Source organism: Somniosus microcephalus, chromosome 15, assembly GCF_052327205.1.
Source record: "Somniosus microcephalus isolate GS21.2 chromosome 15, FLI_Smic_1.0, whole genome shotgun sequence".
In the NCBI taxonomy this organism is placed as follows: domain Eukaryota; kingdom Metazoa; phylum Chordata; class Chondrichthyes; order Squaliformes; family Somniosidae; genus Somniosus; species Somniosus microcephalus.
This window is the reverse complement of record NC_141001.1, coordinates 95257196-95282445: the sequence shown is the minus strand read 5'-3', so window position 1 is coordinate 95282445 and position 25250 is coordinate 95257196. Positions and strand designations below refer to the sequence as shown.

At 45.1% G+C, this 25250-nt stretch overlaps 1 protein-coding gene across 2 annotated transcripts in view; it reads left to right on the top strand.

The window, feature by feature from the left end:
- luzp2 (leucine zipper protein 2) overlaps window positions 1-25250 on the top strand; it is a 504938-nt gene that overhangs the window by 234392 nt on the left and 245296 nt on the right. For both annotated transcript variants that reach the window (XM_086008131.1, XM_086008130.1), the window contains exons 4-5: window positions 8618-8699; window positions 8870-8932. In XM_086008131.1, the coding sequence (XP_085864257.1) occupies window positions 8618-8699; window positions 8870-8932 (145 nt within the window). The remainder of the gene's footprint in view (window positions 1-8617; window positions 8700-8869; window positions 8933-25250) is intronic.

Here is a 25250-nt window from a genome sequence, read left to right as displayed (position 1 = left end):
CATCACCCATGCACATTGCTGACCAGGATGCCAGGGATGGCCTCACCATGTCCAGATTTGCTTCACTTAAAACTGTACACCCTGGCTGCCACATGATGCACCAGGTTGGCACCGCCCCACACCAGCACCATAAAGCATCCCTACAATATCCAAGCTATTCCTTTCACACTCATCACCATGGTAGGGGAAATGGGACCTTATGTCTCACCATTCACTGCAACTCACTAAGACACTTTAAAAGCTACAAACAAATGTTTCCAAGAAGGCAAAGAAGTGACAATAAGGATTTCAATGCTTGACAACACATTAACAGAAAGTTTACATGAACATTGGATAAAAGACCCAAGTGCCTACCCTTGTGTGTTGTTAGTTGGTATGGTTGGACGAGGATGAGGGTGAGTGTGAGGGGTGGCTAGTGAGATGGGGAAGTGATAATATAGATAGAGAGGGATGGGTGGAGGTGTAAGGTCAGTTGGTGTGAGTAAGGATGTGCAGGAGTAGGGTAGGGAAGGCAGAGTGATGGGGATGTGACGAGTGGCACAGCAGGATGAGGTTGAGTGTGGCTTTGCAGTAACGTTTCGTGATCTACTGAGATCATTGAAAGGTTTGCGCCACTGCAGCCAGGGACTCCTGACGACATCCCTGCTTTTGCCCTCCTGTGCAATATGCAATAAGGCTGTGTTAATCTCCTACAGAGGTCACTTCCTCCCATGGAAAGGGAAGAGAACCTCCTTACGTGCTGTGACTCCCTCCATAAGCATATGGAGGGAGTCATGCAAGAGCCTGGATGCAGCCGTGCACATCTGTGCAGTGCTTGTCAGTGTTTGCAGCCCCTCAATGCTATAGAACACTGACAGCACAACTGTCAAAATCAATGTGGACATGGTCCCTTTAAGGAAACCGGCTGATGACACATCATCAGATGACGTCATCAGACCCGCTTCCTTTAATTGGCCAGGAACCTCAAAGAGCGGACTTAATCACTTGGAGGATGTGGGATGATGACGGGTGCAGAGTTTGAGGCCGCTGTCTGCTCCGTCCGCGCCAGGCTCGCCACAGCTGGCGATACCACAGCCTTTGTGTCTGTCTTCACAGAAGAAGACGCAAAAAACATTCCTGAAATAGTGGGGAACCAAGGGTCTAGTGAGAATGAGGAACTGAAAGAACTTAGTATTAGTAAGGAAATGTACTGGAGAAATTAATGGGAATGAAAGCTGATATATCCCCTGGACCTGATGGCCTACATTCTAGGGTTTTAAAAGAGGTGGCTAAAGAGATAGTGTATGCATTGTTGTCATTTTCCAAAATTCCATAGAATCTGGAACAGATCCTGCGACTTGGAAGGTAGCAAATGTAACCCCACCAGTAAAGAAAGGAGGGAGGGAGAAAACGGGGAACTATAGACCAGTTAGCCTGACATCCTTAGTAGGGAAGATGCTAGAATCTATTATTAAGGAAGTGGTAACCGGGCACTTAAGAAAATACTAATAGCATTGGGCAGAGTCAACACAGATTTATGAAAGGGAAATCATGTTTGACAAATCTGTTCGAGTTTTTTGAGGTTGTACCTAATAGGATAGATAAGGGGGAACCAGTGGATGTAGTGTATTTGGATTTTCAGAAGGCATTCGATAACCCTGAACTTGTGATCTGTCAAGAATCTTCTTGACAGATCATTCGCATCCCCAGGAAAAGGGCCTCTGTGGGTCTGCCCAGCGAATAGAAACATAGAAACATAGAAAAATAAGAGCAGCAGTAGGCCATTCGGCCCTTCGAGCCTGCTCCGCCATTCAATATGGTCATGTCTGATCCTCTATCTCAATACCATATTCCCGCTTTCTCCCCATACCACTTCATGCCTTTTTTGTCTAGAAATCTATCTATCTCCTTCTTAAATTTATTCAGTGACTTGGCCTTCACAACCTTCTGTGGTAGAGAATTCCACAGGTTCACCACCCTCTGAGTGAAGACATTTCTCCTCATCTCAGTCCTAAATGTCCTACCCCGTATCCTGAGACTGTGACCCCTCGTTCTAGACCCCCCAGCCAGGGGAAACATCCTTCCTGCATCCAGTCTGTCTAGCCCTGTCAGAATTGTATACGTTTCAATGAGATCCCCTCTCATTCTTCTAAACTCTAATGAATACAGGCCTAGTCGACCCAATCTCTCCTCATACAACAGTCCTGCCATCCCAGGAATCAGTCTGGTGAACCTTCGCTGCACTCCTTCTATGGCAAGTATATCTTTTCTTAGGTAAGGAGTCCAAAACTGCACACAGTACTCCAGTTGTGGTCTCACCAAGGCCCTGTACAACTGTAGTAAGACATCCTTGCTCTTGTACTCAAATCCTCTTGCAATGAAAGCCAACATACCATTTGCCTTCCTAACTGCTTGCTGCACCTGCATGTTTGCTTTCAGTGACTGGTGTACAAGGACACCCAGGTCCCTTTGTACATCAACATTTCCCAATCTATCACTATTCAAATAATACTCTGCTTTTCTGTTTTTCCTACCGAAGTGGATAACTTCACATTTATCCACGTTGTACTGCATCTGCCATGTTTTTGCCCACTCACTCAACCTGTCCAAATCGCCTTAAAGCCTCTTTGCATCCTCCTCACAATTCATAATCCCACCTAGTTTCATGTCATCAGCAAACTTGGAAATATTACATTTGGTTCCCTCATCCAAATCATTGATGTATATTGTGAATAGCTGGGGCCCAAGCACTGATCCCTGCGGTACCCCACTAGTCACCTCTTGCCACCCTGAAAAAGACCCATTTATTCCTACTTTCTGTTTCCTGTGTGTTAAGCAATTTTCAATCCATGCCAGTATATTACTCCCAATCCCATGTGCTTTAATTTTGCACACTAACCTCTTATGTGGGACTTTATCAAAGGCCTTCTGAAAATCCAAATATACCGCATCCACTGGTTCTCCCTTATCTATTCTACCAGTTACATCCTCAAAAAACTCCAGTAGGTTTGTCAAACACGATTTCCCTTTCACAAATCCATGTTGATATTTTCGAAGTGTCCTGTTATCACATCCTTTTTAATAGACTAGCATTTTCCCTACTACTGATGTTAGGCTACCCGTTCTGTAGTTCCCTGTTTTCCCTCTTCCTCCTTTTATAAATGCCCGTGAAATTCTTACACCTGCTTTTACCAGGCGTAAGAGTTTGAAAAACATAAAAATAATGTTTTATCAATCATTTCTACATTAAAAAACCTGTGCAATAAGGTAATTTTATTTTAACCCCTTTAAAATATTTAAATTTATTTTTCAAAAAAATAACATTTTGTTTTAAATATTTAATTAAATGGCATTATGATAAATTTTAAATATGTAATGGTTTTTATTTATTTGGTGTGTAAATGTATTTTTTGGGGGTATTCCCATTCATACTTACGACAGTTCAGTACATACGGAATGGAATCCCCATAAACATGAATGCGGATCCCCTTCTTTCATTGTTTGGGCTGGTCCATGTGATCCCGGGGGTGTTTGCGAACCGCTTGCGCCCCTGAGATATGTGGGCTTCTACCTGCAGGTACCCAGGACCACAAATCTCCGTACCTCCTGGACCACCAGGTATGCAAGCATTTTATTTGCAGATCAGAGGCATTTCTCTGCGGGAAGCCTCCAACCGCAAATTCAGGAAATGTGAAGTTCTCGACTTTGGTAGGAAAAATAGAAAAGCAGAGTATTTTTTAAATGGTGAGAGATTGGGAAATGTTGGTGTTCAGGGGGACCTGGGTGTCCTTGTACACGAATCACTGAAAGTTAACATGCAGGTACAGCAAGCAATTAGGAAAGCAAATGGCATGTTGGCCTTTATTACAAAAGGATTTGAGTATAAGAGTAAAAATGTCTTACTGCTTTTATATAGGGTCCTGGTGAGACCACACCTGGAGTATTGTGTACAGTTTTGGTCTCCTTATCTAAGAGAGGATATGCTTGCTATAGAGGGAGTGCAATGAAGGTTCACCAGACTGATTCCTGGGATAGGGAGATTGTCCTATGGGGAGAGATTGAGTAGAGTAGATTCTCTTGCATTTAGAAGAATGAGAGGTGATCTCATTAAAACATACAAAATTCTTACATGGCAGATGTTTCCCCTGGCTGGGGAGTCTAGAGCCAGGGGTCACTGATACAGAATAATGGGTCAGCCATTTGGAACTGAGATGAGGAGAAATTTCTTCACTCAGAGGGTGATGTATCTTTGGAATTCTCTACCCCAGAGGACTGTGGATGCTAAGTCATTGAGTATATTCAAGGCTGAGATCAATAGATTTTTGGATACTAAGGGAATCAAGGGACATGGGGATAGTGGAGTTGAGGTAGGAGATCAGCCATGATCTTATTGAATGGCAGAGCAGGCTTGAAGCTCCTATTTCTTATGTTCTAGGAGGTATTTAGAAGTCACTTCCACATCATTTGCATTGTATTTAAGTTCACACATTTGTTTTTTTTAATTCATTGGTTGTGGACATCACTGTTAAGGCCAGCATTTATTGTCCATCCTTATTGCTTGTGGTGGTAAGCCACCTTCTTGAGTGGCTTGCTAGTCCATTCAGAGGGCAGTTAAGAGTCAACCATGTTGGTGTGGGTGTGTAGTTACATATAGCCAATACTGGGTAAGGACAGCAGATTAGTGAATATGATGGGTTTTTATGACCAACATTTTTATGGTCACCATTTTTATGGTCACCATTACTGCTACTAACTTTTTATTCTACATTTATTTAATTGAATTGAAATTCCCCAGCTGCCATCGTGGGATTTGAACTCATATCTCCGGATCATTAGTCCAGGCCTTTGGATTACTAGTTCAGTTACATAACCATTATGCTACTGTACCGTTTCATGGCTTTATACCCCAGAAATAGGTGTATGTGGATACCATGCAGGTATCATAAAGCCAGGCCTGTGGTGGATAGCCATAGTCTCAAAGGGGCTAACCTTGCACTTGCTTGTCCATGGTCAAATAGTGGGGGAATGGAGGATTGTGGCAAGATCAAGGCATAATGGCAGCTGCCAGGAAAACAGGCATTTCCCTGCATAATCCTGTGCGGATGGTGACAGGCTGGGGGAGTAGAAGCCCCTGCAAATTCATGAAGGCTATACTATTTTGGCAAGGAGCACACAGGGCAATATATGTGCAACCTATAATGCTTTGGACTTCGGGAAATCCTGCAATCGGAGCAAAACTCAGGGCCTTCCTTTACTGCATCCTGACATCCACGGGGAAAGTGATGAAAGTGTTTGCTCTGGCAAACAAATCAGTCACTTACTTTATACTTGCATGGATTGCAGATTGGCAGATGTTATTGATGTCCCTTGTAGCAGCCTGGAAGGTGCCAGAGACTAATGTGTTCAGGGCTGCAGTGCCCTTTACATCAACTGGCAGTGAAGTGTTCCTGGAGGCTGCAGGCAACATAAGTCTGTCACTAACTCCCTAGTGAAGTATAGTTTCCACAATCACTCCTCCTCTGACAATTCCAGGAATGTTTGTTTGTTTGCCCTGACTACTCAGTTGGGAAGTTAAGTATGGTTACAAGCTGTCCTACGCTGATGCTTTGAAACTTGCCCAGTATCCTTGCATTCTTCCTCCTTCTCTTTCTCCAAGAAGGCCAAATCAAATCAGGTTCCCAGAGGGACGCCCATATTGCAAAGGGCGAGGAAGGTAGCAGAAATGGCTAGACCAAAATCCCTCCTACAAACCTCCTCCACACGTGGAATCCTTAACATTTCCATCAAATCGCTTTCAGCAGCAAAAGAAAACTAGTTCCGCAAGTCCTTGATAATCGCTTCAGATCCCTTTAAATAGCTGCGTATTGGAATGGCCGCCTGCCTTCTAAGAATACATCAGGTTTCTGGGCGCCTGCAAGAAATAAGAAATTCTAATGAAAGCAGTGCAAAGTCATATTGATTTCTACATGACTTCACTTCATTTAAATATGATTTTGAACCTCCTGCCTGTTTCAGACAGGAGTTTTCCCCCCGAGGAACTCCAGTGGAACATTAGCTTTTGCTATGAATGGGCGGGATCCGATGGAACTGGTCCCTGCCCAGTTCACTGCTCCATTATAAGGATGCAGAGAAGGTTCACTAAGTTGATTCCTGGGATGAAGGGGTTGACGTATGATGAAAGGTTGAGCAGGTTGGGCTTATACTCATTGGAGTTTAGAAGAAAGGGAGGTGATCTTATTGAAACATATAAGATTCTGAGGGGGATTGACAGGGTGGATGCTGAGAGGATGTTTCCCCTAGTGGGGGTATCTAGAACTAGGGGGCATAGTTTCAGAATAAGGGGTTGCCCATTTAAGACGGAGATGAGGAGGAATTTCTTCTCTGAGGGTCGCGAATCTTTGGAATCCTCTATCCCAGAGAGCTGTGGAGGCGGAGTCATTGAATATATTCAAGGCGGAGATTGACAGACATTTGAACTACAGGGGAGTCAAGGGGTACGGGGAGAGAGCGGGAAAGTGGTGTTGAGGCCAAGATTGGATCAGCCATGATCTTATTGAATGGCGGAGCAGGCTCGAGGGGCCGATTGGCCTACTCCTGCTCCTGTTTCTTATGTTCTTATAGGGCGGCAAAGTGAAGTTGAGCTGGAAGAGGAAGATGGAGCAGGCTCAAGGGGCCTTCTCCTGCTCCTATCTCTTATGCTCTTAAACTCTATCTGCAGGGAGACCAGAATTGGTCATTTTTGCTTTTGGCTTTTGGTTTCAAAGTCATTTTATAGGTCCAAAAATAAATATATTAATAGATTTATGAAGTATATTTATTTAACAAAGTTTAAACTCTCCTTCAAAATTTTGAAAGGATGAGTAAAACTGCCAAGTATAGCATCAATGCACTAAAGTCAATATAAGCACATCTTATTAACTTTTCTTGCTGACAGGTATACTATATTTGGCCAAATTTTATGAAGTATTGTAACACCTTTTACCTTGTCTATTGCCCTACCTATATCCACACTTACTGTTACAATTGATACAGCCAGCTTCACAATGTTAAAATGGACCCATTGAAATGTGATATTGTTTCATTTCTGCAACATAAGAGAAATACATTGAGTGAACATGAAGTTGATATATCAATTAAGTGCAAAACTACTGAATGCTAATTTGCACATCGGACAGCCTCCAAAAACCCGAGAAGAAGGCTAGGGACATTTTCCTGAGTCTGTGCCCAGACACACTGGATCGCCTGGATGCAGCAAATATGGAAAAACTGGACCTGTTGGGTTGCACGCCTATAAAGGAACCTGCCCGATTTTCCAATATTCAGTACACCCAGGCAGTCAACTGTAATTGGGCAGAGATTCAGGAAAATCTCCCCATATATTACCTACATGAAACAAATTGCACTCATTTTTTATGCACTGTCTGCTTTCTACTTATGACCATAGGTGGGAAAAATTGAGTCGTGCCCCCTTTGGGGCGTTAACTTCACCGGGGTGCTACTTTTAGCGCCCTGAAAAAATTAGCGGCCCCACGCCCGAAATTTATCGGTAGCGCCCCAAAAGGGAAGCGGGGCACTACTGGAAGCACCCCGCCTCCCTCTTGGGGCGCTGTGAGGGAATATCACGGCGCTATGTGCTGCGGTGCTGCAGGCCTCCCCCCCCTTAAAGGGGAGGGGCCTTGCACAGCGCGACCCAGGGCCCAGCTGGGCCACCAGGGATTGGAGTGCCGGCAAAAGAGCGCGGCACTCAAGAGAAAAGTGTCGGGCTCACGGAGCGCAGCCGGCACTCCGCGGGGGTGCTGGTCAGGAGGACGGGGGCAGGTGCTGGCAGGCGGCCAGCAACAAAAATGGCTGCCTGGCACCTCACCTTTAATTAGCGCCGCCCCGGCCACAGGTAGGCCCCCCCCTGACCCCGTCAGACATAGAAGATCGCGGCCGGGGCGCTAACAGGAGGCGCAAAGCAACTGAATTTTTAGGCCTAGATGTTTACAGCACAGAATGAAAGCTTTCAGCCTATCATGTCGGTGCCAGCTCTATTCTAGAGCAACCCAAAACTATTCCTATTGCCCTCCCCTCTCGCCATATCCCTTGTATCTTCCTTTAGCTAACACTGCACTACTTTCTATGCAGTTTGAGAATTTTGGATAGCTATCTTCATTTTTTGTTGCAACTGAAAAAACGATTCCTAATCCTTATTATCAAATCCCTCCAAGGCCTGTTTCCGACCTATCTCTTCAGCCTTCGGCAGCTCAACATCCCAGCACATGCCCTTCACTCTGCTGTCTCCAGTCGACTGTTCACCATCCTCTCTGCTTCATTATCAGTGGCACCATGCCCCTGTGTTGGAAAGTATCTCCCTCGATCTGCCTGCAGTCACCTCTGCTAACGTTCCTTCCCACTGCCAGTTCAGTGTCCTTCAATCCTTTAATAAGTGCCAGCAAAAATCCAATAGAGTCTAAAATATGCTGCAGGATATGTGATACATTTTATTTTGCATTTTTAACAATTTGTTTCATACTGTAGCTTGAAATGGTTAAGGCAGAAATATGTGGTGTTCAGTATGCAAAAAGTAACTGTAGCTCCTAAGATTTTTCACAGTGCAGACAATATTTAGAGACATCAGTTCTTTCTTTTCAATCAGAGACGAAATGAAATCTCTACAGGAATCCCTTCAAAAGCAGATCAATGAGGCTGCATTGAAAGCAGAAAAACAGCAGGCTGGGGTAAGCTGTCTTAGTCAGAACGCTTCCGTTCATTCCCTGACTCTGTGGCACTAAAAATGTGAGAAATACTGCTTGCTCTGCACACTAATAAAACAACTTTGTTTGTTCTGTGCAGTGTTGTAGTCTTTGCTGCTCTGTAACTTAATATTACAGGCCTGCTACTGTTACAGATCAACTTCTTAAAGGCTGAGATGGAAAGGAAGAGCAAGCTGATAAAAGATTTACAGCAAGAGGTAAGAATTTGTTTATCTGCGCATGGTTTCCTGGGGTACAAGCATAAGCCTGAGGAGAAGGAAAAGAACCTGACAGAACGGTCTTTACAATACCATGTCTAAACGTTGAATCCCGCCTGCACTGTCTCGCTGTGATTGATTTGGAATGCAGCCCGCTGTGTCTGCCCTAACTTTGCATCATCACATGCAATCTTTCCCAGTTCTGTGCAAGATTTGAAACCTAATGAGCATCATTAACCCATATAATACAGGATTTTTTTTTGATAGTCTGCTCAATACAAATTTGTGATTCACTTTTGTCAGAAAATGCTCACTTTAGTTACTCAGTTTGTGAGAAACTATATTCCGATTCATTATTTTTTCCATTTATTATAACATTTTGAAATATATGGGGTGGAAATGTTAATTCAAAAATATATTGGTCATTCACAGATAAAAAGTAAAGGGTTTGATATTTAGATCTGAAGGAGTTTCATTTCACTCAAGACCCTCTTGATGTCTCACTCATCTGTTTCACTCATTGCTATAAAGTTTGGCCTTGGGTAGTTTTGATGGTGGTGGACGTATCTGTAATACTCAATTTCAAGCATTACGGATTATACAGTAAAATAATAGGAAGAAATCGTACTCTGTTTATTTAAGCCTACAGCCTAGGAATTGTTTTTCTATGTGATGGCGGCCAGCAATATGGGAAATGAGGTTTAATGCTACTGCTTGGTTTCTGCCTAGTCCCAAATTGTTATGAAAGCACCGAGGGTGTGATGTGCTACTGCGCTTAAGAGGTACATTAGCATTGCTGTAGAAGCTGTTGCTGACATAATTGCTTGTTAAGGTGGTGGCACGCCAAATTATAGCCTTCATTCTTCGCACACGCATAGTGCTGCTACCACCATTGTAAATCATGTACTGCAGCTGAGTCATGTTCTTGGATTCTGAAGATAACGGCTGTTTCATCAGGTTTCTGCTGACAAAAAGCTCACTGCAGTAAGGCCTGCTTTCATTGCCCCACTTGACTTAATGGAGGTGGGTGAGCAGGAGGAGGGACTGGCTGCCAGAGATATCAGATGGGCATCCAAGACAAAGGCCCTGCAGTTGGGGTGCAGATCTGGGGTGGAGTGGAACTTCTCCCCATCAAGCGCTGAAGACCCTGACCTGCCTGAAACCTTGGAGTCAGGCTAATTTAAATGATACGAGAGTGTGGAGCACTGTTTCTGGCGCTCACCTGACTGGGGAGGGGGAGTTTTGCTCTGGCACCCTGTGAGGCGCTGAAGGGGAAGGGAAGGAGCATTAAAAAGCTCATTTTGTTTCTTTAGCTGGCTGAAATAGCTGAAACCCCTCTGGCAATTTTTAAAGACACCCAACCCAACCCCACAGCCCTAGCAATGGTAGATACCAGGCACTCACAGAGATCCTGCAGGTGTCTAGCATCAAAATGACAAAAATACTTTTTCATTTACATCACATTATTTGCCCATAAATGATATGCATCATGTTTGAAAAGTCAAGTGGTAATAGACTCAGTTTGCTGGTGTAAAGTTATTTGCATAATTATTCACAGCAACAGGAGCAGATTGATCTAGGGCGAGACTAGTGTAGGAAGAGAAAAATTGCATGCAAGTGAACACTTAAAAGGATGGGGCCAATTAAATGGAAGTATCAATAAGGGGACAAAAAAATCAGAATGCTTTTGGAGACCTTCAAAAGGCATCTCAACCCATTAGCAGCCTTTGCCAACAACAACAACAACTTGCATTTTTATAGCGCCTTTAACGTAGTAAAACGCCCCAAGGCGCTTCACAGGAGTGATTATCAAACAGAATTTGACCCCGAGCCACATAAAGAGATATTAGTGCAGGTGACCAAAAGCTAGGTTATAAGGAGCGTCTTAATGAGGAGAGAGAGGTAGAGAGGTGGAGAGGTTTAGGGAGGGAATTCCAGAGCTTAGGGCCTTGGCAGCTGAAGGCATGGTCGCCAGTGGTGGAGTGAAGAAAATCGGGGATGCTTAAGAGGCCAGAATTGGAGGAGTGCAGATATCTCGGAGGCTTGTAGTGTTGGAGGAGGTTACAGAGATAGGCAGGGGTGAGGCCATGAAGAGATTTGAAAACAAGGATGAGAATTTTAAATCGAGGAGCATATAGGTCAGGGCGCACAGGGCTGATGGGTGAACGGGCCTTGATGCGAGTTAGGATACTGGCAAAAGACTTTTGGATGAGCTCAAGTTCACGGAGGGTGCATGTTGGGAAGCTGGCCAGGAGAGCGAGGGAATAGTCGAGTCTAGAGGTAACAAAGGCATGGATGAGAGTTTCAGCAGCAGATGAGCTGAGGCCGGGGTGGAGAAGGGCAATGTTACAGAGGTAGAAGTAGGAGGTCTTGGTGATGGAGAGGATATATAATAATAATAATCAACTTTATTGTCATTGTTAGTGCACAAGTGCAGTACAACGAAATGTAGGCTTGTGGCTCCCGAGAGTGTACATTTAGATTAAGACATTTAAACATTCAATATACATTTGGCTTGTAATACATTAACATAAACATAACCATGATAAAGTGCATTGACAGATGTGCAGGCTTTAGAGTTTATTTGTGGAGTTCAGTAGGATGACAACCCTGGGAAAGAAGCTGTTCCTAAATCTGGTCGTACGGGTGCGAATGCATCTGTAGCGTCTCCCAGATGGCAGGAGGGCGAACAGACTGTGGCTGAGGTGGGTAGGGTCTTTGATGATGGACCGTGACCTCCGTAAACAGCGTTTCTGGTATATGTGCTCTATGGTCGGTAGCCGGGTGCCGGTAATGCGTTGGGCAGTTTTGACTACCCGCTGCAGGGCTTTCTGGTCATAGTAGCTACAGCTGCCATACCATACTGCGATACAGTTCATCAGGATGCTCTCTATTGTGCAGCGGTAAAATTTAGAGAGGATCAGGGATGACAGGTTACATCCCTTCAGCCTCCTTAGGAAATATAGGCGCTGCTGGGCCTTCTTCACCAGAGAGGAGGTATTGAGGGACCAGAAGAGGTCGTCCGTGATGTGGACTCCGAGGAACTTAAAGCTGTCCACCCTTTCCACCACAGCCCCATTGATCTGGATGGGGGTGTGACTTCCGCCTTTAGACTTCCTGAAGTCCACAATGATTTCTTTGGTTTTCTTGATGTTAAGGGCCAGGTTGTTATCGGCGCACCACTTCACGAGATGCTGGACCTCCTCCCTGTAGGCTGACTCATCGTTGTTGATGATCTGGCCTACTACCGTGGTATCATCCGCAAACTTGATGATGGTGTTGGAACCATGAACAGCCACACAGTCGTGGGTGAAGAGGGAGTAGAGGAGGGGGCTCAGCAAACATCCTTGTGGGGCCCCTGTGTTCAGGGTCAGGGGGGGGGAGGTGTGGTTACCTAATTTGACAGACTGGGGTCTGTTTGTTAGGAAGTCCAGGGTCCAGTTGCAGAGGGAAGTGTTCAGGCCAAGAGTGTGGAGTTTGGTGGCCAGCTTGTTGGGGACGATAGTGTTGAATGCTGAGCTGTAGTCTATGAACAGCATTCTGATGTAGGTCTCTTTACCATCTAAGTGATTCAGTGCAGAGTGTAGAGCAGTTGTGATTGCATCCTCCGTTGATCTGTTTGCACGATAGGCAAACTGGTGTTGGTCAAGAGAGGCGGGAACACTGGCTTTGATGTGAGCCAGGACCAGTCTCTCGAAACACTTCATTACGATGGGTGTGAGTGCGACAGGTCGATAGTCGTTCAGGCACGTCACAGCCGTTTGTTTTGGCACAGGGATAATGGTAGCGGTCTTGAAGCATGTAGGGACTACTGCCTGGGCCAATGACAGATTGAAGATGGCGGTGAAGATACCAGCCAGCTGATCAGCACATTCCTTGAGTACCCGTCCAGGGATGCTATCCAGTCCAGCAGCCTTTCGTGTGTTCACTCCGCGTAGAACACCCCTTACGTTGGAGGTCGACAGAGTGAGCACCTGGTCTTCCGGGGGTGGCAAGGCTTTGGTAGCCGGCTCCCTGTTGTCCCTGTCGAAGCGAGCGTAGAAGTTGTTAAGCTCCTCCGGAAGGGAGGCATCGCTAACCGGGGGGCTGTGTTTTTGCTCTTGTAGTCAGTGATGGACTGGATGCCTTGCCACATGCGCCGGGGGTCCGAGTTGTTGTGGAAATGATCCTCTATCCGCAGTGTCTGTTTCCTTTTGGCAGTCCTGATACCCTTTTTTAGGTTGGTCCTAGCTCAGCTCAGTGTCATATAGAATGCAAAGGTTGCGACCAGCCTGGTTCAACCTCAGTCAGTGGCCAGGGAGAGGGATGGAGACGGTGGCTAGGGAATGGAGTTTGTAGCGGGGACCAAAAACAATGGTTTCAGTCTTCCCAATATTTAATTGGAGGAAATTTCTGCTCATCCAATACTGGATGTTGGACAAGCAGTGTGACAAATCAGCAACAGAGGCTGAAATGGCAGACGTTTAAGAAGTAGCAGGCTAAAATAAAGGGATAGGAAAGCTAGGTGAAGGCATAAGTTTGCAGACAAGTGACAGAGCAGCCCAGGCCCCGCCACATTGTTTAATACCTGCTGAAATTGAGCTAGTGCTTCATGACACGTTTGCAAAAAGAGCTGTCCTCTGTGCTGCTCCACAGCACCATCCCATAGGAGAGCAGTGCAGCATTCCTGGGAGGAGCTGCAACAAAGCTGACCATTGCTGTACCTTTCATGTCTTTTAAATGGACTCACCCCGAGCTTCCGCTCCGAACAATACTGAACGCCAGGATTTCTGAGTGTGGGTTGGACCTGGCTTCCTGCATGCTGCGAAATCACGCGCAGCATATCACCACCCTTCCCACTCCATTTCAATGGGCAAATGAACAGGAGCTTCCACTACCCACTCAGACTCAACCAAAAATAGGCAAAAATGATATCCACTGAATTTAACCTTTTATTCCATCCCATCTGCATCTATTTTCAGGGTGTAACAGAGATGCCAACGAGCCCCATATTGCCTGCCACTTTGACACCCATCAAATCTGGTGACCCAGTCCCAGGTACCTGCCGATGAATGCAGAACATTGGTAGAGGTGGGGGTGTGTGTGGGGAGGTTCGTAATTTTCACATTTGGCTTGGATGGTAAACTGGCGGTTACAGATTGGCTGTTCTTTATACACCCACTCTATTTCCCTTAAATAAAAATTGGGTGGGGTGTATCACAGGCCACCGATCTGCTACTGCCACCTTACCACCCCCACAGAAAGTGAAAATTATCCCCACCGACTATGGAGGCTGAATTACTAAGACCTGCAGCCAACTTTGAACACAAGGACGGTATTGCCAGTGTCCACCAGATTGACCATGGCCTTCCAGTGCAACCCCCCTGGCTCTTTCCAGGCTAGTGGCGGGCACTCTAACATGCTTAAATTAAGGAGTTAATTCTTTCAATATATGCAAATAATCAGGTTTAACTATATTGTCCATTACTACACTTCTACGAAGGTAAGTTACAGTACTGTCGAAAGTAAAGAGAACAAAGGGAAATTCATGTGCTCAGCTGATAGTGTAATAAGGCTTTGTGGGAACATTTCATCATCATATTCTTCCGGTGATTTACACACAGAGAATAAGGACTAAAGTAATTGGAAGTGAGGTTTTTGTGTAGCTAATTGAAATCTGACAATTCTAGTTTCCAGGACATGGCAGATTAGCTGAACGACATTTTTGAAAGTGATCCATGTAGATGAATTTGTCACTATGATTGGTCAGCTCACCTGAAGTGGGGTTCTCTGTAATAGTGCATGGGATTTAAGGTCAGACATTACTCACCTAAATCTGATGGCTTCCAAAGGGGGCTATAAGGCTCAGGAAAGATTTTGAAAGTTGAAAGAAGGTTTAAGAATGCAAAGCCGGAAGGTTTAAGTAAGGTTTGGTTGTGTTAGATCTTTAGAAGTGGAGAGTGTAAAGTGTGCTCCAACAGTGAATTCAATAGTTTGTATTTCGAAGCACAGTGAGAAAGTGCAGTATAGCAGCCAGCAGGGAAAATAAAGTACAAGCAAGTTCAGTTAAAGTCAGGAAGTGAAGGTGACTGAGGAAAGAAGAAGACTGCGGACAGTGACTTGCTACAGACGTACACCAAAGATGAAAGCAGAACAAGGCAGAATGGTCCAACGATGGAGCCAGCCTGCTAACCAAGGAAAGAGTTTGTACGATTTTATGCTCATGCCACCTAAGGGACAGCTTTATCACTAGAAGCTTCCTAGTGATACTTTAAGTAAAGACTGTGGCCCTGAACTTCAGGTACGGTTGCTCCACAAGTGTGGAGGCACATGGAACAGACTTTAAGTCCGCCCAAACGAAGAGGCCCACAAGCCAGAATGATTTACCTCTGGGATCAATTACCCCTCCCTCGCAGTCACAGTCCTGGTGCCTTTCCTGGGTCCGCAGTGAGATTAACACCAGCCCTCAGCTGGTGTTTGTTCCGCTGAAGCTTTTAAAGAGCATACTAGATGGAATTCCTGAAGAAGCCCAGGAACTCTCCCAGACGCTCCCCCTTGAAAGGGTAGCGGGCAGAAAAGTCCGCCCACTCCCCCAGCGGAATTTCTCTTTGCGGTGCGAGCAGGGCAGAATCTCACCGATTTTCTGGTCCCACAACCAGAAATCCATTGCACTTCGACCTTGGCACTGATTGGAATTTCAGGGCCTGTGAATTTATCATCAACTGTAATCTTGAACCTCAAATGTTACTTTATTACATACTAATTAGTCAAAACTTAGCTAATGTTGATATATTGTGATATGATGAAGTTTACAGTCATCCTTATGGTGATTTAGATTCAGTTGATGTTACCAGTTTACTGGTATAGAACATTGCGATGGTATTAATTACTGTATAATGATGTAGGATGGTTCAAATTCAGTTAACTTGGCATCATGTATGAAACTGTAAACATGAGCAATAAATCCCAATCTACATTAGTAAGAAAGAAGATTTGTCTGATACCCATCAACTAATGCAGGTTACATCTTGCCGTTTTTTGTTGCAATGTTTCCAGCTTATTATGTTCACTGTGCAGCATTAGTGTTCACAGCAGTGTCAGCCAAATTATTACTCATAGATGCATCAAAGAGGTGACTGCTGGTACATTGAGGAGGGCTAACACCTTCATCTCCTTCTAGGTTGTCCAGCACCAGAAGCACGAGAGGACTGGCCAATTCCACTGCACTGCTGGGTTACCTAAAGTAAAGATTGATGGCAACCATGTGGCCATTGGGTCCCTAAAATAATGCAATGACTTACACGAACAGAGTTTTATTGCATTGATGTACAACTGGTCTATGACGACCAGCACCTGATCATGCCAGTCTGTGCTTAAATCCCATGCAGCTCCCATGATGCTTTTAGTTTGTGCCCGACATCTGTAATAGGCTCCTTTAAAGGCAAAGGGAGACTGAAAGAATGACTCCTGGGAGACCAAGGCTGCCCTCTCCAGCCCTCGCAAATGACTAACCTGCAGCAGTCATGGACAGAACTGGATTGCCATAAAACCATCAGGACCATTGTTGAGCATCACATTGGCATCTTGAAGTATCACTTCAAGCCTAAATTTCCTCATTTATATTATTCTAGAAAGAAAAAGAAAGACTTGCATTTCTATAGCGCCTTTCACGATCACCGGACGTCCCAAAGCGCTTTACAGCCAATGAAGTACTTTTTGAAGTGTAGTCACTGTTGTAATGTAGGAAATGCACTAACTTATTTAAAATAAATGGCTTAACACGAACATCAAAATGATGTTCATTGAAAAAATCTGGAACTAGATGTCTGGAGAGATCAGGGCTATTTTACAGTACAGCCCATATAAGGTCTCCAGAGTCATTGGCCTGGTGCATGTTCCATAACTTTACCATATGGAAAAAGCCCAACCATGGAGGAGGAGGAGGAGGCTAATCTGGAAACAATGCCAGAAGAAGGAGCAAACAGTGACCATGAGATTGTGGCTTCTGAAGCATCTGTGTAGCCAGGAAGATCAGTGCACAGGGTGGTCATACAAGTTACATTTAGCTGATTGGCTGAGCCACCCCTTTAAGGAAGTTTCCTGTCTCCATGTACAAAATAAAACTGTACAAAATACCTTCAGGAACACCATTCTCTGCATTTCCACAACTATTATCAATGCTTACCTTTTGCTGTTCTATTCCTTTTGTCTTTCAGTGGCCAATGGTATCAGGCCCAGAATAAATATTTTAAGAGAAACATAAGTATAGCATAAGAGCTTTGGGGTAAATTTTACAAAATGTGCTCCCAGCACGGAGTCTCGCCTGCCAGGAGTGCATATCGGGAATTCCGATGTGAGCTCCTCATGCTTTTCCATCCATTAAAATGAATGAATGGAAAATGATGGAAACCGTGCACCCAAATCCCCACTATGAGTGGCTAGTGGGTGAGGCTGCATGCTAGGAATACAATTTTATTAAGATTACCCCTTATTACTATTAGAGTGTTAGCTAGAAGCTTACAGAAGACACCTTCCAATGAATCAGAAAAGAAGGCGGCCACAAGAGGTTCATGGAAGATGTACTCTAGTGGTGAAAAATCACTAGACTGAAGAGGATGAAAAAATTGTTGCAAGGTTATATGTTTTAGATTAATGCCCTCCAGCGTATAGACTCAGAAATAGCTCTTCGTGCTATTCAGTGATTAACTGTGGTTACACAAAGTTTCTGGAAAAATTAACATCTGTTCACTAACTCTTGCTACTTTCTGTATCAGGTGCAAATTGTACATTATAACTCCCACAGTGGGCTGACCAATGGAGAAGGAGAAGTAATAACAAGGCTGAGCAGCTGTTAACTGCATTAAAGAGGAATCTAAACCCCTGAATTTATAAAACTAGCATCTAATCTGCTTTCTTTTACAGTTTTATCAACTTGCACTTCACTTTTATGGATTGGTATATCTGAGCCCATTAAGTCTCAGCTCCTCCCTACAGTACAACAGTGACTACACTTCAAAAGTGCTTCATTGGCTGTAAAGTGCTTTGGGACATTCTGAGGTAGTGAATGCAAGTTCTTTCTTTTTATTTCTTTCTACTTTTTTTTAAAGTTTCACCATTTAGCATCTATTTCATCTCCTTATTCTTCCTTTTAGATAGTGGGATTGAGGAGGTAGCACTGCAAGAATCATCATGCATTGATAAGGAGGAGTAAGTGGTGGTGGCAGATAAAGAATAAACACTTTCTGCTTGATAAAGCCAATGGGCTGGATTTTACCAGCCCTGAGGAGGCGGGTCTGGAGGTGGGACTGCTGGGAAAATCCCCCAAAATGGGACCCGCCTCCAACCAATCTTCCCGGGAGTCGGGTCCCTGATTGGCGCAGGGACCCGACTCCTAGCGGCGGGAAGAGGATTATAGCCACTTAACTGCCTGTTAACAGGCAGTTAAAAAGCTTTATCCTATTTTTCGACTGCTGCTGCTGGGGAACCCCACCAGAGTAAGTGAGGCATGCTGTGGGTCTGTTGTAATGTTGATATTTGGATGACAGCTGCAGAAGTGGTGTGAAAGATGCAACGGGACACTGGTTAATATCAAAGGTAAGGAAACATTGCGAAAGTAATTTTTAATATGATTAACATAGAAACATAGAAGATAGGAGCAGGAGTAGGCCATTCGGCCACTCGAGCCTGCTCCGCCATTCAATGAGATCATGGCTGATCGTCCAAATTCAGTACCCTGTCCCTGCCTTCTCCCCATATCCCTTGATCCCTTTAGCCTTAAGAAATATATCCAACTCCTTCTTGAATATATTTAATGAATTGACTTCTACTGCCTTCTGTGGTAGAGAATTCCATAGGTTCACCACTCTCTGGGTGAAGAAATTCCTCCTCATCTCTGTCCTAAATGGCTTACCCCTTATCCTTAGACTGTGACCCCTGGTTCTGGACTCCCTGACCATCGGGAACATCCTTCCAGCATCTAGTCTGTCTAGTCCTGCTAGAATTTTATAAGTTTTGATAAGATCCCCTCTCATTCTTCTAAACTCCAGCGAGTACAAGCCCAATCGACTCAATCTCTCCTCATACGCCATTCCCGCCATCCCAGGTATCAGCCTGGTGAATCTCTGCTGCACTCCCTCCATGGCAAGAACATCCTTCCTCAGATAAGGTGACCAAAACTGCACACAATACTCCAGATGTGGTCTCACCAAGGCCCTGTACAACTGCAGCAAGACATCCTTATTCCTGTATTCAAACCCTCTTGCTACGAAGGCCAACATACCATTTGCCTTCTTAACCGCCTGCTGCACCTGCATGCTTACTTTCAGTGACTGGTGCACAAGGATGCCCAGGTCTCGTTGCACTTCCCCTTTTCCCAATCTATTGCCATTCAGATAATAATCTGCCTTCCTGTTTTTGCCACCAAAGTGGATAACCTCGCATTTATCCACATTATATTGCATCTGCCATGCTTCTGCCCAATCACCCAACCTGTCCAAATCATACTGGAGTTTCTCGGTATCCTCCTCACAGCACACACGCCCACCCAGCTTTGTGTTGTCTGCAAACTTGGAGATATTACATCTAGTTCCTTCATCAAGATCATTAATATATATTGTGAATAGCTGGGGTCCAAGGACCGATCCCTGCGGTACCCCACTAGTCACTGCCTGCCACACAGAAAAAGACCCGTTTATTCCAACTCTTTGCTTTCTGTCTGCCAACAAGTTCTCTATCCAAGTCAATACCTTGCCCCCAATACCATGTGCCTTAACTTTACACGCTAATCTCTTATACGGGACCTTATCGAAAGACTTTTGAAAATCCAAATACACCACATCCACTGGTTCTCCCTTATCTATTTTACCAGTTACATCCTCAAAAAATTCCAGTAGATTAGTCAAGCATGATTTACCTTTTGTAAATCCATGTTGACTTTGTCCGATCCGGTCACTTTTTTCCAAGTGCTCTGCTATTACATCCTTTATAATGGACTCTAGCATTTTCCCCACTACTGATGTCAGGCTTCCCGGTCGGTAATTCCCCGTTTTCTCTCTACCACCCTTTTTCAACAGTGGGGTAATATTAGCTACATGCCAATCCATGGGTACTGTTCCAGAGTCTATCGAATTTTGGAAGATGACCAGCAATGCATCTACTATTTCTAGGGCCACTTCCTTAAGTACCCTAGGATGTAGATTATCAGGCGCTGGGGATTTATCGGCCCTCAATCCCATCAATTTCCCGAGCACCATTTCCCTACAAATACTGATTTCTATCAGTTCCTCCCTGTCATTAGACCCTATGTTCTCCGAGATCTTTGGGAGGTTATTTGTGTCCTCCTTTGTGAAGACAGAACCAAAGTATGTATTTAATTGGTCTGTCATTTCTTTGTTCCCCATTTTTAAATTCCCCTGATTCTGACTGCAAGGGACCTACGCTTGACTTCACCAATCTTTTTCTCTTCACATATCTATAAAAGCTTTTACAGTCAGTTTTTATGTTCCCTGATTGCTTACTCTCATACTCTATTTTCCCCCTCTTAATTAATCCCGTTGTCCACAGAATCACAGAAACCCTGTGTCCTCCTTTGTTGAATCCTAAACTGCTCCCAATCCTCAGGTTTACTGCTTTTTCTGGCCAATGTATATGTCCTCTCCTTGGATCTTATGCAATCCCTAATTTCCCTTGTTAGCCACGGTTGAGTCACCTTTTTTGTTTTATTTTTATGCCAAATTGGGATGAACAAATTCTGTAGTTCATCCATATGATCTTTGAATGTTTGCCATTGCCCATCCATCGTCAACCCTTTGAGTGTCATTCCCCAATCAATCCTACCCAACTTGCACCTCATACCATCGTAGTCCCCTTTATTTAAATTCAGGACCCTAGTCTCTGAGTCAACTATTTCACTCTCCATCTTAATGAAGAATTCTATCATATTATGATCGCTCTGACCCAAGGGTCCTCACACAACAAAATTGCTAATTAATCCTTTCTCATTACATAATACCCGGTCTAAGATGGCCTGATCTCTAGTTGGTTCCTCGACATATTGGTCCTGGAAACCATCCCGTATACACTCCAGGAATTCCTCCTCCACAGTATTGTTACTAATTTGGTTAGCCCAATCTATATGTAGATTAAAGTCACCCATGATAACTGCTGTGCCCTTATTGCACGCTTCTCTAATTTCCCATTTAATGCCATCCCCGACCTCTGCATTACTGTTTGGAGGTCTATATACCACTCCCACTAATGTTTTCTGTCCTTTGGTATTTCTCAGTGCTACCCATACAGATTCCACATCATCAGAGCTAATATCCTTCCTTTCAATTGTGTTAATCCCCTCTTTAACCAGCAATGCTACCCCACCTCCTTTTCTTTTTTGCCTATCTTTCCTGAATATTGAATACCCCTGGATATTGAGTTCCCAGCCTTGGCCACCCTGGAGCCATGTTTCCGTAATCCCAATCATATCATATTTGTTTACCTCTATTTGCACAGCTAATTCATCCACCTTATTACGAATGCTACTTGCATTAAGACACAAAGCCTTCAGGCTTGTTTTTTTAACGCTCTTAGATCTTTTAGAATTATTATTTACTGTGGCCATGTTTGATTTAAACCCTTGATTTCTCTGATTGCCACTTTTGTTTTTCTCCTTCCTGTCTTTTGCTTTTATCCTTGTTTCCCTTTCCTCTGTCTCTCCGCTCGGGTTCCCAACCCCCTGCCATTTTACTTTAAATCCTCCTCCAGAGCATTAGCAATCACTCCCCCTAGAACATCGGTCCCGGCCCTGCCCAGGTGCAAACCGTCCATTTTGTACTGGTCCCACCTCCCCCCAGAACCGGTTCCAATGTCCCAGGAATTTGAATCCCTCCCCCTTGCACCATTCCTCTAGCCGCGTATTCATCTGAAATATCTTTCTATTTCTACTCTGACTAGCATGTGGCACTGGTAGCAATCCTGAGATTACTACCTTTGAGGTCCTATTTTTTAATTTACCTCCTAACTCCCTATATTCAGCTTTTAGGACCTCATCCCGGTTTTTACCTATATCATTGGTACCTATATGCACCACAACAACTGGCTGTTCACCCTCCCCTTCCAAAATGTTCTGCAGCCACTCTGAGACATCCTTGACCCTTGCACCAGGGAAGCAACACACCATCCTGGAGTCTCGTTTGCGGCCGCAGAAACGCTTATCTATTTACCTTACAATAGAATCCCCAATCACTATAGCTCTCCCAGTCTTTTTCCTCCTGTCCTGTGCAGCAGAACCACCCCTGGTGCCAGGAAGTTGGCTGCTGCTGCCTTCCCCTGGTAAGCCACCCCTCCCCCATCAGCGGTATAGCTGTTTGAGAGGGGGATGGCCACAGGGGACCCCTGCACTACCTTCCTGCGCCTACTACTCTGCCTGTTGGTCACCCGTTCCCTCTCTGCCTGTGCCACCTTTACCTGTGGTGTGACCAACTGATTAAACGTGCTATTCACGACGTCCTCAGCATCGCGAATGGTCCAGTATGTATCCAATCGCTGCTCCAGCACTGTAATGCGTTCTGCCAGTAGCTGCAGCTGGACACACTTCCTGCACACATGGTTGTCAGGGACACAGGAAGTGTCCCTGAGTTCCCACATAGTGCAGGAGGAGCATACCATGGCCTTTAGATTTTTCTGCAGGTGACAAGCTGTGAAGTGTTTGTGTAGCCTCATCTCATCGGGAGAAGTGACAGATGGCTTCTGTAATCTCAGCTGCAGCTGCCATCTGTTTTATCCTAAGGAGTGAGTAATTGGTGAGCCTGGGTGCAAGGGCTCACCTTTGGACAGTGATTGTCAGTGTTTGACAGCACCTCAATGCTGTCAAACACTGTCAAATCATCTGTCAAACAAGTGTGGTGCATATGCCTTTAAGAAAACCGGCAAATGAAGCATCATCAACTGACATCATCTGACACCGGCTTTCCCTTAATTGGCCGGCAAGCCTGCAGGGTGGGCTTAACAAGACCAATCAGGGCAAAATACTGTCTGTTTGTCAGATGTCGCTGGGGGCGGGGCTGGAACCCGAAAACCAGCAGTCCCGCCTCGAACTTGGCCTGGAGGGTAAGATTCCACCCAATATGATTCCTGCCTCTGCTGGAGTGCCTTGGGATTCTCAGCTCACAGAGCCGACTTATGGTATTAGCCATGACTCAGTTGGTAGCATTCTTGCTTCTGAGTCAGAAGGGTGCGGGTTCCAAATCCCACTCCAGAGACTTGAGCACAAACATCTAGGCTGACTCCAGTGCTGCAGTGTCAGAGGTGTCCTCCTTCAGCTGAGACGTTAAACCGAGGCCCTATCCGCTCTTGTAAAGGTGGATGTAAAAGATCCCCATGGTGCTATTCTGAAGAAGAGCAAGGGAGTTACCTCCGGTGTCCTGGCCAATATTTATCCCTCAATCAACCACTAAAACAGATTATCTGGTCATTATTAGATTGCTGTTTTTGGGAGCTTGCTGTGAGTAAATTGGCTGCGGCGTTTCCTACATTACTACACTTCAAAAAGTACTTAATTGGCTGTAAAATGCTTAGGAATGTCCTGAGGTTGTGGAAGGTGCTATATAAATCCAAGTCTTAGGTGGAAAAATTCGGTGGCGCCCCCTTTGGGGCGCTAACTTCGCCGAGGCACTACTTTTAGCACGGCGCTACTGGAAGCACTCCCCCTCCTTCCTGGGGCGTTACAAGTGACTAGCACAGCGCTACGTGCAACAGCGCCACGCATGTCGGCACGTCACGCCGCGTTATTGCAGGCCTCCCTCCCCTGATTAAAGGGGAGGGGCCTAGTACTGGGCGCACTGGGGCCCTGCTGGACCACTGCGTAGCGGAGTGCCGGGAAAGCAGTCTGGCACCTGACCTTTAAATTGGGCCGCCGTGGCTGCAAAAACACCACCCCGGCCCTGTCGGACATATCGTCCAACGATAGGTCAGGGGGCGCAACTGAAGTTTGTGGCCGGGCTGCGAGCGGGGCGCTGCGCACGGTGATGACGTCATTGCCAGAGGCACAGCGCCACAGGGTGCTACCAGCTGCCGCCGCCGCTAACCTCCTGCTAACGGGAGGTGCAAAGCAACCCAATTTTTCCCCCTTTCTTTCTTTATGAAGGGAGATTTCTGGCTGAGCAGAGTAGAATACATGAGTCACCGGTGTCTGTACAAAAATACTCTGCAAGATCTCATAAAGTATGGAGGAGTGTGTTAACTCGATCTGCACTGCCATGGGTGAACTGTTGTCTGCAGTGCAGTTTACCATTGACCACGTACCAATTCCCATAACATCCATAATGCAGCCCTCAGTATCAAAGATTCTTAGCACAGTGGGATTAATTTATAAAGGTTTAGACGGCTGCTCCAGAAGCCTTGGGATCAAATCCAAATCAGGCTCTCTTAAGGAAGCAGGCTCACAGCCACTCTCCGGACAAACAGTGATATCCGCAACCACTCCTCACAGCACACTGGTGCAGGACAAAGGCTCAGAGGTCAGTGCTAGCATGGACTGACTAGCTCCAATCACCTCCTGGAAATCCTGTGACATTGTCCTGCTGAAATTATTACTTCGAATTACATAGAATTTACAGCACAGAAATAGGCCATTCGGCCCAACAGGTCTATGCTGGTGTTTATGCTCCACACGAGCCTCCTTCCACCTTACTTCACCTCACCCTATCAACATACCCTTCTATTCCTTCCTCTTTCATGTACGTATCTAGCTTCCACTTCAATGCATCTATGCTATTCGCCTCAAACGCTCCACGTGGCAGCAAGTTCCACATTTTAACCATTCCATGAGTAAAGAAGTTTTTTCCTGAATTATTTATTGGATCTTTTAGTGATGATCTTATATTCATGGTCTCTATTTTTGGACTCCTCCACAAGTGGAACCATCTTCTGTGTCTACCCTGTCGAACACCTTCACAATTTTCAAGAGCTCTATTAGTTCACTCCTCGGCCTTCTCGTTTCTGGAGAAAAGATTCACAGCCTGCTCAGTGTTTCCTGATGGTTATAACTTCTCAGTTCTGGTGTCATCCTTGTAAATATTTCTAGGAAATAGTGGTGGCTGCCACTCCAGAAGGCCCCAATGCTCTTAGAAGCTCTTCCTGGTGTCTTGTTGGCTCAGCAATCTCCCAGGCTATCACTGTCACCAGGATGTTCTGCAGGTTGTGAGATGCTTCCTGCAATGCGTTGAAAAAGCATGAATTGGCCTCCACTTACGTAACTATTGTCTCAACCAGGTTCATGGAAACCATCTCTACTGCTTCCACAGGACCTCCATGTTCCATAATCATTGCACATTTGAACATTGGTTCC